The 15,363-nt window shown below is 32.4% G+C and overlaps 2 protein-coding genes across 5 annotated transcripts; both read right to left on the bottom strand.

Moving 5' to 3' along the window:
• Positions 1-5,079: 5,079 nt before the first annotated feature.
• Positions 5,080-7,403, bottom strand: LOC108484409 (exosome complex component RRP4 homolog). Of its 3 annotated transcripts, none has more exons than XM_053020877.1 (8): positions 7,091-7,403; positions 6,906-7,007; positions 6,771-6,816; positions 6,544-6,633; positions 5,964-6,029; positions 5,767-5,835; positions 5,405-5,671; positions 5,080-5,280 (listed from the first exon to the last, which is right to left on the bottom strand). In XM_053020877.1, the coding sequence occupies exons 1-8, from the start codon at positions 7,372-7,374 to the stop codon at positions 5,254-5,256; spliced, it is 951 nt and encodes a 316-aa protein (XP_052876837.1). In that variant the 5' UTR covers positions 7,375-7,403; the 3' UTR covers positions 5,080-5,253. The 3 variants fall into 3 exon arrangements, with proteins under 3 accessions (XP_052876837.1, XP_052876836.1, XP_017643672.1); XM_053020876.1 differs by having other exon boundaries at positions 5,389-5,671; positions 7,091-7,402; XM_017788183.2 differs by having other exon boundaries at positions 5,080-5,671; positions 7,091-7,401.
• Positions 7,404-9,908: 2,505 nt separating this feature from the next.
• Positions 9,909-15,117, bottom strand: LOC108485479 (protein S-acyltransferase 8-like). 2 transcript variants are annotated; one of them, XM_017789327.2, is made up of 5 exons: positions 14,876-15,117; positions 12,540-12,725; positions 11,721-12,023; positions 11,183-11,413; positions 9,909-10,458 (listed from the first exon to the last, which is right to left on the bottom strand). In XM_017789327.2, the coding sequence occupies exons 1-5, from the start codon at positions 14,912-14,914 to the stop codon at positions 10,174-10,176; spliced, it is 1,044 nt and encodes a 347-aa protein (XP_017644816.1). In that variant the 5' UTR covers positions 14,915-15,117; the 3' UTR covers positions 9,909-10,173. The 2 variants fall into 2 exon arrangements, with proteins under 2 accessions (XP_017644816.1, XP_052877955.1); XM_053021995.1 differs by lacking the exon at positions 14,876-15,117 and adding an exon at positions 13,031-14,221.
• Positions 15,118-15,363: the final 246 nt, after the last annotated feature.

Below are 15,363 nucleotides of genomic sequence, written 5' to 3' on the forward strand. Positions count from 1 at the left end.
TAAAAATCAAATAAAAATGACTTAGAGACTTACTTATAATGGTGATCGAATGATGAATAAAGCTTGAAGGTTTTTCTTCTTTTAGTTTTAATGGTGGACGATGCTAAAGGATGAAGATGATAACTTTTTTCATCTTTCTCCACTAAAATTTAGCTTATATACATAGGTTAATTTGTAATTAAGTTTAATTAATTAGTTTACTCTTTGTTAATTATTCATTAATCATCAATTTATTAATTCTAATGACATCCACCATATCATCCACTAACATTTATTCTCTATTGGTTTATTAACCATTTTAGTCTCTTGAATGATTGCTATCTAGGTTCTCAAGTATTTTCTTAATTAAAAATATATAGCGATTGAATTTTACAATTTAGTCCTACACCTTAATTAGTCACATTTCCAGCTAAATTACTTAATCCAGTTCAATATATTTTTATACTAACTCTGTAAATGTTCCTATTTAATATTTACGGACTTGTTTTATGGAAATAAGATTCCAAAATCGCATTTTTGACACCATTGGAAACAAAGTCATTACAAGAAAATTTTTATTTTAGTATTTTTTTAGTACATTTAGTGTATTATATTTTTAAAAAATTATTTTTAAATAAAAAACTAATCTAAAAAATCAAATATGGGAAGGTAAGGTCAGGCTCAGGTTTACCTTTCTTAAATTAGGCTAAGCTTAGGCAAAAAAGTAGTCCATTTTTTAAGCCAGGCTGTGCTCGAGCTTGAAAAATTGGTCTAGATACCTTGCATGCATGAGCACCTCTATATGTTAATTATTATAATATATTACTATTTTATTATTATACTAGTTAAAATATGCTCTAAATCCCTATATTTTTCTTACATTTGAAAGTTAGCCCTCCTACTATAATGTTATATAATATATTAACAGTTTATATATATATATATATGCATCAATGATTAAGCATTACAATATCATGTAATACTATATCTTTTATTGTAATCTATATTATAATAATAGTTATATATAATAGCAGTTCATTATATATTACTTATTATATATATTACCGTTTATTATTATACTAGTTAAAATATGCTCTAAGTCCCTATATTTTTCTTACATTTGAAAGTTAGCCTCCTACTATAATATTATATCATACCATATCATATAATATATTAATAGTTTATATATAAATGCACCGATAATTAAACATTATAATATCACATGTAATATTTTATCTTTTATTATAATCTATATTATAATAATAGTTATATATGTATTAATATTTTAGTAATAGTTATATATTATATTATTATTTTATGTATTAATAATATACTAATTTAGTATATTTGTTTAATGTTAGATTAGGTAATCAATTTTGGTAATAGTTGTATAACATATTATTATACGATCATTAAAGTTTAATTTTATAGATTTTAATAATTATTATACATATATAATTATAGTATTAAAAATATTTTATATTAAATTAAATTTTAAAAAAATTATTTCACTTTATAATTTAACCTAAAAATATTATTAATTAATTTTCCTATTAATAAAATTTTAATATAAATATGCAATGCTTATGAATATATTTTCAAAAAAATAAAAGATTATCATTTATTTATATTTTAAGTAATATCATAAAATTATATTAATTATTAATTTTTATTATGGTTGTTTAGTTATAAAATCAGGTTTTAAGTCAGATTTATCTCGGGCTCGGATTAGATCAGTCTTAGGGTTTCTTAGGCTCAAGTTTTCTCGAGCTTGGATTTTCTCGGCCTCATGCTTTTCTGAACTCAATTTTTCTCGGGGCTGAATCTTTGGCTCAGATCGGCATGGGTGGGCTTTCAGGCTTGAGCTTGTTTTGCCAACTCTACTCTAGCATGAAGGTTGCAATTTGCTCCTCCACGAAAGTAACTTTCTTTTGGACCTTTCAATTTGGATGGTTTGGGGGTTAAGGATCCTGCATAACTTCATCGTCATTGTGCTCTCTCTAATTTTTATGAATAGTGGATTGGGTCATACCTTTCGGTCAAGAGGAAGGGGTAATTCATCATCTTTGGCAACATCCCTGGCTGCACACAACTCTGTAATCAGACGCTCGTTACAAGTATTCTGCAGTTCCAAAAGGCATTGGCACTCTTCCTATTCTTGGAACTGACGGTGCTGAGCTAGGAATTACTCCTTCATTAGACGCATTTTCTCTTGCACCTTAGTAACATGGCATTGAGAACTAGGGAGTTGTTGCTACTAGGAGGCTTCATCTGGTGGAATAGTCATAGTAATGGGTTGAACCTGGCAAGCCAACAAGAGAGTAGTTTCTTTAGAAGGTCATCTCTAAGGTCTTGTGGACTAGTAGAGAAAGATGGGGTGTTAGGGACTGAAGGTGAGACCATAGTGGCAGGGTTAGCCAAGGGAGTAGAAACGAGAATATTGAGGATGTTCATGAGCTAGGAAAAGGGCCTCTGATACGAACTCGGTTGATATGATTTTGAGTCGTATGTGTGTGACCAATCGAGAAATTGAGTAAGTTGTGCTTCATTTCAAGAAAGGTTGAAAACTGGTACAAGATAGGCTCAAACAGAGGTTCAAAGAATGTTTAGGAAATGGATGGATAGGTTTGGCTAAGGTAAAGGTTGAACCAACAATATGAAAGATTGTTGACCCAAGTCTTACAAGCACTTAGATGGATAACGATCAATGAAAATAGAAAATAAACCTTGACCCATTATCTAACGAGATAGGAACCAAAGGTATAATAAACGCCACACTTGAAGTGATAAGTTCGGAAAACAAAGGAAGGATAAGATGCCACAAGCCTAGCTTGATAAGTCAGATCAGTCCCAAAGAGATTAAGGAGAATTAAATTCTCACAAGAATAAAATAGTTCATAAAATTGATCAAAAAATCCCACAACAACCTAGAAACAAAGTATTTATAGGCATGAGACAAACCCCAGCCGAATAAACACACACATTCAACTTAATTGAGCTATTGATGAACTTAGTTAAGCCAATTAAAACTAAGTGACCTTTGATGAACTCTAACATATGTAACGGCAATGGTCAGCTTGTTTAATCTTCCAAATCAGCTAATAATGAGCTCTAATGAGCTGAATAAATTTAGTTCAATGCTTGATATCATAACAGCCCTTTAATTCCCCTTTGGGCAGCCGAATGGACACCATTCAAAAATTGAGTATCAATTGGCATACGAACGGCCCTCTTTGTGTAAATACTTAATATAACCAACCAAAGGTGTAGATGAACAACCACCATTATGAGAAAAACATTTGGAAACTGATTGGCTTGTGTAAATAACTCCTTTAAGTCCTTGTCCATTAAATTCAACTGCTTGCCTTCAATTCATCTTTATAACAGCTGAAGTTTTTTCTTTCTTTAATGTCGATCCATGTAACAGCTGGTTCAAATGATTAATTCACCTATAAACACAATTAAGCAAATTAAATGACTATAGCAAATTAATTAGACTGGAACATATTAAATGCTGAAATTATTTAAGCAACTAAAGAAAATTCAAAACAACTTAAATAATTAAACTAATTATTTAAGCAACTAAAGACAATTATAACAACTTAATTAGTTAAACTAAAATAACCGAACACATTACTAAGACTCATTTAATACTTAAACTAAATATTATTTAAGTTTATTCCAGCAACTAAATGCATAAACTAAAGAAAGCTATAATTGAGCTAAACCGAATTAGATATTCCAGCAAATTGATGCACAAGCTAAAAACAAAAAATGTGGAGCTCAATAAGCTAGGATGAGCTATAAACGAGCTAAATGAGCTTGTTTCAAGTTGCATAGAACACTTGAGCTGGACATCCGTGATTGTTCGATTATTCCAATAATGGTTTCCACCCCAATCTCGAACAATTAAAACCTACACACAAGTTAACAAACTGAAATTAAATTTTATTTTGCACTTGGGCCCCTTGTGTTTAGGCCAATCTCGGTGACGTTGAGTTGTGTCGTAACATGATACGGTTGGGATCGCATCAGCCTCCATGGGGATAATGTTGGGCGAGTTGTCATTTTAGTGCTAGGATTCTAGGTTTGGGGTGAGGGGAGTTCAGTGTTGACGTCATCATTAGTTGGTAGGGTTGGTGTTATTGCTTTTGTTGAAGGGATTGGGAATAATATCATTCTGATTCTAGACATTGCTCAGTCCACGATCATCGTACCAATTGTTGATACAATGTACAATAAGGGAAGAGGACAAAGAGAAATAAAGAGGAGATCAAGGTGGTGTTGTGGAGGCTAGCTCACCTAAAGAAGCCAAGAGCCGAAAGAAGGACAAGAGGACAGACTGATTGAGAAGATAATTGCTCAAAGTAACTTTGTGTTGGAAATTAATCCCTTCTTCATCGCTAGTCAATCTATTTATAGGAGAGGTCCTCTTGTCGATTAGTGTGACGTGGTAGATTGCCTTGAGAAAACCAATGTGTAAAAAATATGCATAGTAAGGCTCATTCATTTATTTATTCAATCAGTACACGGCTATTATGCTTAGCTACACCCCTCATAGCCTTGAAAGCATGTTTACACTTGAAGAGCATTCACACCTAAAAAGCAGAGTGGCTAGATCTTTTATGAAGAGAACGGTCGATTTTACTAAAGGGTGCTGAGAGCTGGTGGTCAACCAAGAAAATTTCAGATGGAGTGAACAGGGAGGTTAACACTACTTCTAGCACTAACACGTGTCCAAATGACAAAGGGATATAATAAAATATATTGTATGAAATAAAAGCCGAGAACATTTATTTTGTTATAATCATATTTTGTTAAAATATTCTTCATTGACTGATGTAATTTATAAAAAAATGTTTATTTAAATAAACTAAATAATAATTTAACAGTGCTCCAATAATTGATAAGCAGAAACGGTACTCCAATGATTTTGATAATTAAGCTCGATTTATCAATTACCAAAATTAATTGAGTAAAACTACAATGAAATAAAAGTTCTTAATCTTATTTTCGTGCAATAAAACATCAAAGATTTATTTTTATTTTAAAGTTCAAAACTCAAAATCTTATTAGAGAATTATGCTTAATAAATAAAGCTGATGAAAACCCAATAACATTGTATTAAAAATAATAATGATTTCTTAACAGGAAGAATTTTGCATTAAGGTACAACATTCTCCATTCCATTGCAACAAATTAGCAATCTTTTCTTGGAAGAGAACTCACACACGATTTATAGATGAATGTCAGATCATCTTTTCCGCTTTGTAGTCAAGCTTCTTCGTTCAGCCTCCATTTCTGCAACCAGAACATGAAACTCTGAACCAAGCATGTCATGTATGTCAATCTTAAGTGAGCTACTCAACTCAACTGTCTCCATGATCAAATTTAAATCTATATTGAAACCTAAAATCGTCAATACTCGGATAGCATTTGCAATTCTGCATATGTTTTGCCTCATCTCTAGCGGGGTATAAGCTCGGTTTATTCCTTCAACAACTGTAGATTGTTCAATACTTTTAGCTTGATCGATTACCACACTGTCTCTAGCTTCAACATGTTCGCCAATCCATATATATCCGTTACGTCCAAGTATCAAGTCAATTCCAAACTGTTCAAGGTGATGGAAATGCTGTTTGCTTTTCCTCACCAGGTAAGGATCAATTATGAGCAACTGGCCTTTCTCAAGCTGTGTACATGTCGATTCAATCAGCAATAGCATTATTAAGATCGACAAACCATGCCAAATCAGAAGGGATATACAAATTCTTTCAAGATAGATACCTTTCCATACTTTTGGCTTCTTGCTTGGAGTTGTAAGCTGCCATCATGCTGGAAATTACGAACCTCGGCCTGAAGAAAAAAGAATGTCATTTCCAACACAAGTGTTCATCATTTTCTTCTATTTGTCATATAGCATGTTCATGTTCATATAAAAATACTACAAAAGAGAACACAAACAAGTGCGTCACTGGACTTACACAGACAATATCATTCTCTTCAAATATACTTCGCATGTTGAGTTCATCCAAAGCAGTTCGCCGTCTCTAATAATACAAAGTGAAATTTAAATTAGGAAAATTTATAACGGAGCAAAAGCAAAATTGTATGTTACTTAGAGATGAGTATCGGACTTAAATGTCCAACATGGGTATATTCAATTTTCTAAAATTTCCATCTTTTAGGAGGATCATATCTACATATAAATGCCCAGATATATGTCAAAAACAGGCTCTTCAAGAAAAATGAGTCAGTATAACATAGGGAAAAAACATAAATATTTTCCCCATATGGCATCAAAACGCAGCTAGCATAAATATGAGGTAGTTTTGAAGCAAGACAAACAAGAAATGAGGAACTTATAAATGTTGCTCATATAAAATTCAATGGATAGCTTCAAGGGATACTATGCAGTATCAGACCAATGGTGGAAGTTCAACTAAAAAGACTTTGCTAGTCTAAAAATATACAAGGAGAACTGCACTCTCACATCAAGCATCCAACCTCAATCGAATTTCATTATAAATTCTCCATAATTTCTGCAAGGAATATACAAGTTACCTGAATACCATCAGGCATGTTCATTGAAGAAAGCATTAAAACCGCATCTTGGCTGAAATTAATTTCCAATCTCCACCGCTTTTGAGCAACCTGAATATGAATAAATGAAAATGCAAAGTCCCTTATGTGTTCCAGAAAAGAAGAATAATTATTTTTGGTACAAAGGGAAATACTGGGTCAATGCCACATTTTGAAGGTAAGTGTTATTCAGCCACTTTAGGCCTTACCTCGACTACACGTCCCACTACGACATCCCCAACCTCTGGCTTGTACCTAGAAGATTTAATAATTCGAAAATATATAAATTCCAAAACAACAAAAGAAGAATAATAGGATTGAAGAGAGATTTTGTTTGAGAATACCTAGCGCGTAAGGCGCGTACGTAAACCAGTTTGTTGACGCGCTCCACAACGCCGCACACAGTTGCCACCAATTCGCCGTTGAGGTCCGTTGTTCCATATCCCCTTCAGAAAAAAAAGTGAAGAACATAAAACAAGTGTTTAGCCATGCTATATAAGTAATTTAATTGTAGTGTTTAGCGGAGTACTTGAGAAAAGCGTCTTCGTAGTTGACAGGAATAGTATCGGCGACGGTAACGGAAGCGTCGGAATTGGCCTTAGCAGATAGAGACTGAAGCTTTTCGAATGCCCTTTGAAGTCTTACTCTTTGGGTTTGGCTCAACGGTAACTTCAATCCTCTCATTTTCTCTTTGTTATCGGCTACTCGGCATAAGCTTGATTTCGGGGTAACTCCTCCTGTAAAACAAAAAAAGGGGAGAGAAGAAGAAGAAGAAACCTTAAACCCTAATGCCTCGATTAAATTTCCCCCCATTCTTTGATTACTAATTGGGCTGTTAACGGGCTATTTAATTGGGCCACCCGGTTGATTTGTTCGTACTTTTGTAAGATTTCTGTAATTTTGTTTACGTGACCAAAGTACCCAAAAGTGTATATATATATATTTCCATTATGTTTAAATAAATAAAATGTCAGAAATGTTTGTCTCAATTTTTTGGTTTTTAATTTTATAATTCCACTATTTTATTTCATAATTTTAATGAGCTGCCCTCTAGCTTAAAGAATAGAGAGAGAGAGATGCATAAGAAACAGGGGAAAGTAATGTGGGTTGAAGAAGTTAGATTTTCTGTACAATGATATTTCTTTTGCCTAAATTCTTAGAACTAAGAAAAACCTAATTTAAATAAATTTGTTCAGAAGCGAAGGCTTAACTCAATTGTTAGAAGTCAAAAGCTGTTTTATTATTTAAAATATATTAAAACATTTTAAAGGGCTATTTGTTATAATTCATGTAAACCTTTTTTAATGATTAAATAGTTATTTATATCTAATTAAATTAATCTAAATTTAAAATAATTGAGAAATTTAAATTAAACAAATAATTCAACTGTAGAAAATTTAATATAAAGTTGTTACCTCAATTCAAGAAATATGTATTAGAGCAAAGCAGAATCGATATTAGCTCAATTACAACTCTAATGTTATACTTGGCGTTTTAAGATAAACATTCAATAAATACCTAAATAAGAAAATAAGGTAACACCACAAAGTTCATGGTCACAATCTTGCCAAATAAGAATACCCTAACGAGTAAACACATGGTTTTAGAACATGATCTTATCGACCAAGAATATCTCAACCAATCAACAGAATCACATACTCTTATGCAAGAAAGTAACTCATGAGTAACAAAAGGAATGAACGCAAGTTTTGATCAAAAAGGAAGATCTAGCAAATACTAAGTATTATCTTTCACTATCATTATTCTCTAATATATCTCAAACCCTTTATCTCTTTTAGATACCTATTGATTTAAGCATCAAATAGCATTTTAGAAGATAAGCTTCGATTCCCTTATAGTTTTCTTTGTGCTTGTAGTTTTTTACTAGCCATCTCAAATCCATTTTCCCTTCTCATAAAGATGACACTTTTAACATATCTAAATAGTATAGTTCACAATTATAATCCAATATTAGTTTACTTATATCATAAATTATCTTTTTATGGTGAAAGTGAAAATTCATAAATTAATTCCTATGCTTTTCAATCTTATCCAATTTAATCTAAATGTGATCTTCATCCTACCAATATATGTTTCATGTCATTTTTATTCCAAATAATTATTATTAACTAACATTTTCTCAAATTAGTGAAATTACATTTTGGTCCCCATACTTTTTAAAATTTATGATTTAATCATTTTATCACATTTTCACATTCACAACTCTTCATTGATTTCCATCACCAATATCAAATTAATTCCTTATGATCTCTTTTTCTAACTCATTTTATATTTTCTCAAAGTTCACTAAACATAATCTCAGAACAATACCAGATTTTGTATAGAAAATTTGGGGGCATTACGATAATAATATATAATGGGGAGATAAATTATAATATTTTAGTGGAATGACAGTGTGACAAAATAACTTTGTAATTAATAGACAAAGAGCCAAAACTTAATTACAATTTATTTAATTCATAATTATATATGTCTAATCGGTCTCTCTATTAACTCAACACAACTTTTTATGTTTAACATGAACACTTGCATGGGACCGTACACATTGAGCAAGTAGAATTAGTTCACTAGATTTACTCATTGAAATAATAGACGTTTTTTTTTTGTTTGTTAATGATTAGATTGATCGGGATTAATTTAGTCATTTTGGATATTTATTTAATTAGATCAAATGATGGATTCAAGTGGATTTAAATTAAGTGATTATAATATTTAATTATTAGAAATAAAATTAAGTAAATAAAATTGTGTATGCATTTTAATGCAATAAAATTGTCATAACTTCAACGAGATTAAAATAGGGTTTGTGTACAATATTTAATTATATAATTAATTTTAAGTTTTTAATTGAAATTAATTAACAACCCAAAATATATGTAAGCCTTAATATTAAAAGGTGACAAAACACATGTATGGAGAAACCTTGCCACCCAAGTAAGCAAGGATGTGGCATTAAGAGTAATTATTGGGCTTGATTTACCGTCCATAAGATTTATTATGCCTTGAAGACTCTTTATTTATTGACAATTCTAAATAATTAGACTTCTAATTAGCTCTCTCTAAATATCTTATATTGATTGAAGAGATAATATTGATGATTGATGATTGATGAAAATCAATCATTTTATGAGAAATAGAATATTTAGTTGTTTATCCACATACTCAATTTGCTCGTAATTGTTTTTTTTCTCTATAGAGTTCTGAGTGAGCATTATACAACTTTTTTTTAAACGAATCAAAAATCTCTTCACAAATGTATCTATGATGGAAATTATGCTACCATAATATAGGAAAAATAATAATAATGCAATGTTGAGAAGGGAGAATTGAATAACTCAGTGATGGATATTTATAAAACTAAATTGGATTTGCACTGTCTATAAACAAATATGGACTCTGATAAAACAACCAGTGCTAGTCTATGCTGCTGTTTCTTTCTTTCTTTCTTTCAAAATTCTTTAGCTATCCATGCCCTCAAGATTTCTAGGCAAAGATAAAGTTACCCATTTAAGGTATTTTTCATCCCAAAGGAACTCAGCTAGCCTTAGAAGAGATTTGGTAAAGGCCTGCTGCTGCTTGTTGAGGTTGCTCTTAAGCATCTTCAGCTTCACGGCGTTGGGATATCTTGAGAAGGTCGCCACCGATTTCTCGGTCGTCTTCTACTTTTTCTCTTCGGTTTCCATCTAAATTACCTATGTAACCTTCTGAATTCATGCCCCGGGTAAACCCTCTTTCATTTTCTTGTACATAAGCGTGAAAATTGTTTCTTGAAGGTTTTATCTTGGAGCAGAATACTTCTCGAAAGTTGTTCAAGCAGCCACGGTCATATACTTGGGGCCTTTCTACTCCTCGGTAACGAAATGTCTCATATGTGGTCTAAAGAAATAAATACAGTATAAGAAGCTCTTGATAACAGAAAGAGATATAGTAAGTAGCTCACATCTATGTTATACCAACTCTTTATTTTTCTTATTATATTCTTATTTTACACTTATGTTGAATATTTCAGACACAGGTATAAAATATGGTCCTTCAAATATATGAAAAAATTCGAATTAGACATATATCCATATTTGACATTCACTCCCAAGTTAAGTCTAAATAACATAAAAGTCAACATACTCTCATCTCCCTCCCCCTCCCCCATCCCCTCACCTTTTTATTGTCCGTTCTCCTTGTTGAAACTGTTTTGGCATCATGCCGAACCTACATTCTCCAAATACATCAAAGCTATCATTATTCACATATCCCATCCCATCTTACATCCATTACTTTTAGTACCTGAACATTCTTCCATAAATAATTCACAACCTGCACTTCAGGTTTCAGCTTTTGAAAGAGAGAAGAACGAAAATAGAGAAAGTAAATACTATAAAGATCCTAGTCCATTTTGTGTATGTTCCCATTCCCAAGGTCTATATTTTTCTTCAAAAGAAATTTGTAGTTTGGCTTTCTAGACATGCTTGGCTGGTATCATTTACAAATAACAGGAAGCTAAAAGCAGCATATCAGAGTACTAGGCTGCAACCACTTACATGAAGAACAAAATACAGGTAATACTTCCGCACCAAACCTCCCAAAAATTTAGAGGGATACTCACCTGGTTTGTGCCAATAAGATATAAGTGGAAGCAGGTAAGTCCTCCAACAAACCAAAGGAAAATGAAGCAATAAACCATTAGTACCACCGAAAGTGGTGACTCTTTTATTGCCTTCCAGACCGTTCCATAGTCATTCGTAAGGAATTTTATGTTCAAGGCAGACATTCCAAAGATAAAGATGCAGAGGATGGTTGAAGACGAAATGAACAAAAAGAATGCCCGGTAGTTGCGCTGCATATACATAAAAGGTAAGTTACTCTTTTGTCATTGGGCAAATCTTTCTTACAATGATGATGTTTATCAACATCAAAACATCAATTATACTAAAGATGATACTTCAGTTTCCTGTTTTGTTGGCAAAGGATCTGAAGATAATAAAGTCTAGAAACATATTTTTGCACATGTGAATATTTTGATTGTTTGTAGTGCATAATTTAGATTTGGTTTCTCATTTTTTTTGGCCATTTTAAAAACATACAGATTTCAGCAAGTAAATAGACAACTATTTAAAAAACAAAAGAAAGCCTGATACACTTACCATTCCAATGCACTGGCCTACCCAAGGACAATGGTGATCAAATCGCTCCACACAATTATCACATACAGAGCAATGTGAGCAACGAGGTGGACGATACAACTGGCATGTGATACAATACTTCACCCTAACAGGCACACCATTGACAATAACTTCTTTTGTGGGTGGTAGTCGTGGGGTTGGTGTTTGTCTCCCAACATCAATTGAAGCTGAGGAATCATAACACATCTCTTCTGTTGGTGGATGTAAATTGCGAGGAACAATTCCAGGGTCTCTGGCAGAGGTAAGAAGAAGCAGTAGTAATACCTGTCATAATCAATTAAGGAATTACATTTGACGATTTGTGGTTTCAGTAAAAAATAAATAATGATAATAATCCTACATGATCATATGAATAATATGAAGAGTTATTATTTTAAGTAAAATAATAATAAAATAATAAATTATTATTATTCAACAAAAATATGATTCAAGAGTTATCATTAATAATTTAGCTGCTTCTTCTTCTTCTTCTTCTTCATCTTCTTCTATGTTATTAAAGTGGCAAGTTAATTGGCCACATCAACGATCTTTTTAAGACACTAATGGAAACTGTTAATTAGTGTCTGTTTTGTCACTATGTTAGCGACTCTTTTGTTAGTTTTCAAAAATTGAGTAACTGAAATGAAACTTAAGTGATTGCTTTGTTAGCTACCCAAAATTGAATGACTAGGTAAATTAAAAATGCTATTCCTATTTTAGTTTTTTCAGGCAGGAATCTAGAAAAGAATTGAATTGAAAGGTGATGTTTACAGAGCAGAGGGTTTTATCAAAGGAACTAACATAGATTGTGAAAACTACTGTCACCATGAGAATTGCATAGCCAGCGATATTTCCTGAAGTTTCACCAAGAAGGTTCCGTGCAACATTTGTACAGAAGATAATAACGGGAACAATGATAAGTAGTAAGGTAATAATCAGCGACTTTGCATCTGGACCAAATATCAACCTCCCCCTGAAAATAAATTTCTGCAAGATGAATATATGCAGAAAAAGTCCACAAATTAGACTAATAAATATAATGATAGTTTTCTAGATATTAGAACATACGAACTTATGAACATGTATGCATAAGCACCTATGTATATGCATCTAAATATGCCACATAGAGAAATATGCATTCATATATGGTCATTTGCTGAATGAGGATAATACTAATGTAATTGAACAAACTAGAGAAATATCATTTGTAATCATAAGTTCAAAATATAAAGGTCAGCATAAAGATCAGCATTCCAGTATAGGACAGCTAAGCGCTGCATTTCCATGTTCACCTCTCTCCAAAGGGAAAGTTTCCTTTCAAGATCGAATCGTTCAAGTTTTCTTTTGAAATTTTCCATCATAGTACGGATATTCTGTAGATATTTTGAAGCCCATCTTGATGTAAATTCAACTTTGATACTTCAATGATTTTTCCTCACTCGTGCAAATATGATCTCTTTTTGAAAAGCAAAGTGTGCCCTTTTAATAGGATAATAAATGTTCCACAAGCTACGGTAGTAGAATCTTACATATATAGCTCCTACCTCTGCAAACTTCGATATCATTAGTCTGTTGTAGTATTGTCGAATATAATCTCACACAAACTAAATGTGAGTTTTTCCTTGTTTGAAGCACTTAGTTGCTTATATCAAAAGTCTCACATCACTTCTTGCATTTGAGTTTGACTTGTATACCTTCTCAAACTCTCCACATTACAATCAACTTTTGATGTCAAATTTTAGTTTCCTTAGCCTGGTGGAAGAGCTACATTCCTAGCTTATTTCATTGGGTTGCCTGTTCTACACCGATTTCACCAGCAGTTGTCAAAAGAGGAATAAAAAAATTTTCACATTCCCTAAAACTTTTTTTCTTCTTTCATTTAAATCAAGGTAGCTTCCATGTCCGTTTACAGTCCATAGAGAATAAACCTATTAGGATTTGTGATTGTCCCTCTCAACAATATCCTTTCTAAGATTAGCATTTGAGTTCTCCCATGAGAGTGTAATGTACCTTATCACTACATCCAACCCTTGTTAATACATTGCCTACCTCTTTAGTTGTCAAAAGAGGAATAAAAAAGTTCCACATTGCATACCTCTTGTACCTAAGTCCCCTATTAGAGTCTCCACCTTACAAGCTAACTTTTTGAGGTAGGGTTGAGTTTTGCCAGCAGAGGAAGTCAGGTATGGAACCCAAGGGAGACCTTTCCGACCCTCTTTGGTTCATATGGTGAAAATGTATTTTGACTCCCCAAAAACTAATAATTTAATTTTAGCCCTCATAACTTAAATTTCTATCTTTGAGGCCCCGAAAATTTATAATTTAATCTTGTTCCCACTAACATAAAATTTCTGAGCTTCGCAAGTGCCGTAAGTCCTGAACCTGGGAACTCCAAAGTCCCATACTACTTAATATGTTTCCAATCCCAAAGAAAAAGCCTATACAATTTGGTAGCATGAAATTAGGTTCTCCCCAAGTTTGTGAGTACCATCAACTTTACTGACTTGTAAGAGTGCTAATCAACAACCAAAAGTTGTCTAGTAGGAAAACTTTTATGGTCCACCTAATTGTTTACCCTCTTTCAAAGCGGCCGTGAAGGGGGTTGGATGCAACTACTAATCCCCTGATGCACGGTCACAAAACCATGTCTCAAGAATAATAGTAAGGTGGTGAGCCGGCCTAATCCATTTAGAAGGCCAAAAACTCGACTTGGGATGTTTTGTACTGTGTTTCATATTGCAAGTTGCTCTTATGAAGCTAAACAAACATAGGAATTGGTTGAACTTTCATGAAAGTAGTAACTATTTCACATTAAGCATGACTGTTTTCATTTATTTAGGCTCTATTTCATAATATTTACCAAGAGTACTGGTGGAGGTAGTTGGTTGATGCATTTCATCATAAGATTCAAATTCCAATGAATTCATAATGATAGTATATACATATGCATTGATTACATGCCAATGAACAACCTACCTATCCTGGGTTTCTTTTAAAGAGCCGAACCATGGCAAGAAGCTGACATGAAAATAAAGATGGTAGAAACTAACATGTAGTGAGAAAATAAACCAAACCATACATCAAATGAAATGCAAAATTAAGTATTAAGCATTAGGAAGCATAGAGAGAAAGCATACATTTTTGCCCTTCCAAACTTCATACAGACGCTTAGCCATTAAGGAATAATGTGTTGAGATGAACAGTCGTCACCAAGTTGAGATGACAAAAGAGAAGAATATTTGAAACTTGGTTTCGGCCATTTCTTTTGTATAAATGAGAGGAAGAAAAGAAAAGAAAAAAGAAAAACAGGCGGTTCTGGGGTTCAAAATGAGCTGGAAAGAATGATGGGTTTTGTGGGATTTTTAAGATTTGCTTTTGGTTGTCCACTTTTCTTTTTATACTTAACCCCTTTATTTCTTTTTCATTTTTTAATACAATTTTCAGTCATTTTCCACAATATGTGTTTATTATTTGATTGATTAGTTCCATATATTTAATAATTTATGCTTTATTTATGGCATATTTTTAAAGATAAAGGCTTTGGTTTTGTGGCAAGCTAGGTGTTTTAGAATCTTTCTTTGTCATTTTAAGTTGAAGTTTCAGCATACCTAAATATTATGCTCTC

Source organism: Gossypium arboreum, chromosome 11, assembly GCF_025698485.1.
Source record: "Gossypium arboreum isolate Shixiya-1 chromosome 11, ASM2569848v2, whole genome shotgun sequence".
NCBI lineage: Eukaryota > Viridiplantae > Streptophyta > Magnoliopsida > Malvales > Malvaceae > Gossypium > Gossypium arboreum.

Bases quoted from the DNA above. Each gene is read 5' to 3' on its own strand.
- LOC108485479 (XM_053021995.1), bottom strand. From the start codon at position 13,099: ATGATGGAAAATTTCAAAAGAAAACTTGAACGATTCGATCTTGAAAGG. The intron at 12,726-13,030 runs GTGAACATGGAA...TTCATCTTGCAG, and splicing joins AACTTTCCCTTTGGAGAGAG to AAATTTATTTTCAGGGGGAG. The intron at 12,024-12,539 runs GTTAGTTCCTTT...TGATTATGACAG, and splicing joins CAGTAGTTTTCACAATCTAT to GTATTACTACTGCTTCTTCT.
- LOC108484409 (XM_017788183.2), bottom strand. From the start codon at position 7,374: ATGGGGGGAAATTTAATCGAGGCATTAGGGTTTAAGGTTTCTTCTTCT. The intron at 6,030-6,543 runs GTAACTTGTATA...TTGTATTATTAG, and splicing joins ACATGCCTGATGGTATTCAG to AGACGGCGAACTGCTTTGGA. The intron at 5,836-5,963 runs GTAAGTCCAGTG...TTTTTTCTTCAG, and splicing joins AAGAGAATGATATTGTCTGT to GCCGAGGTTCGTAATTTCCA.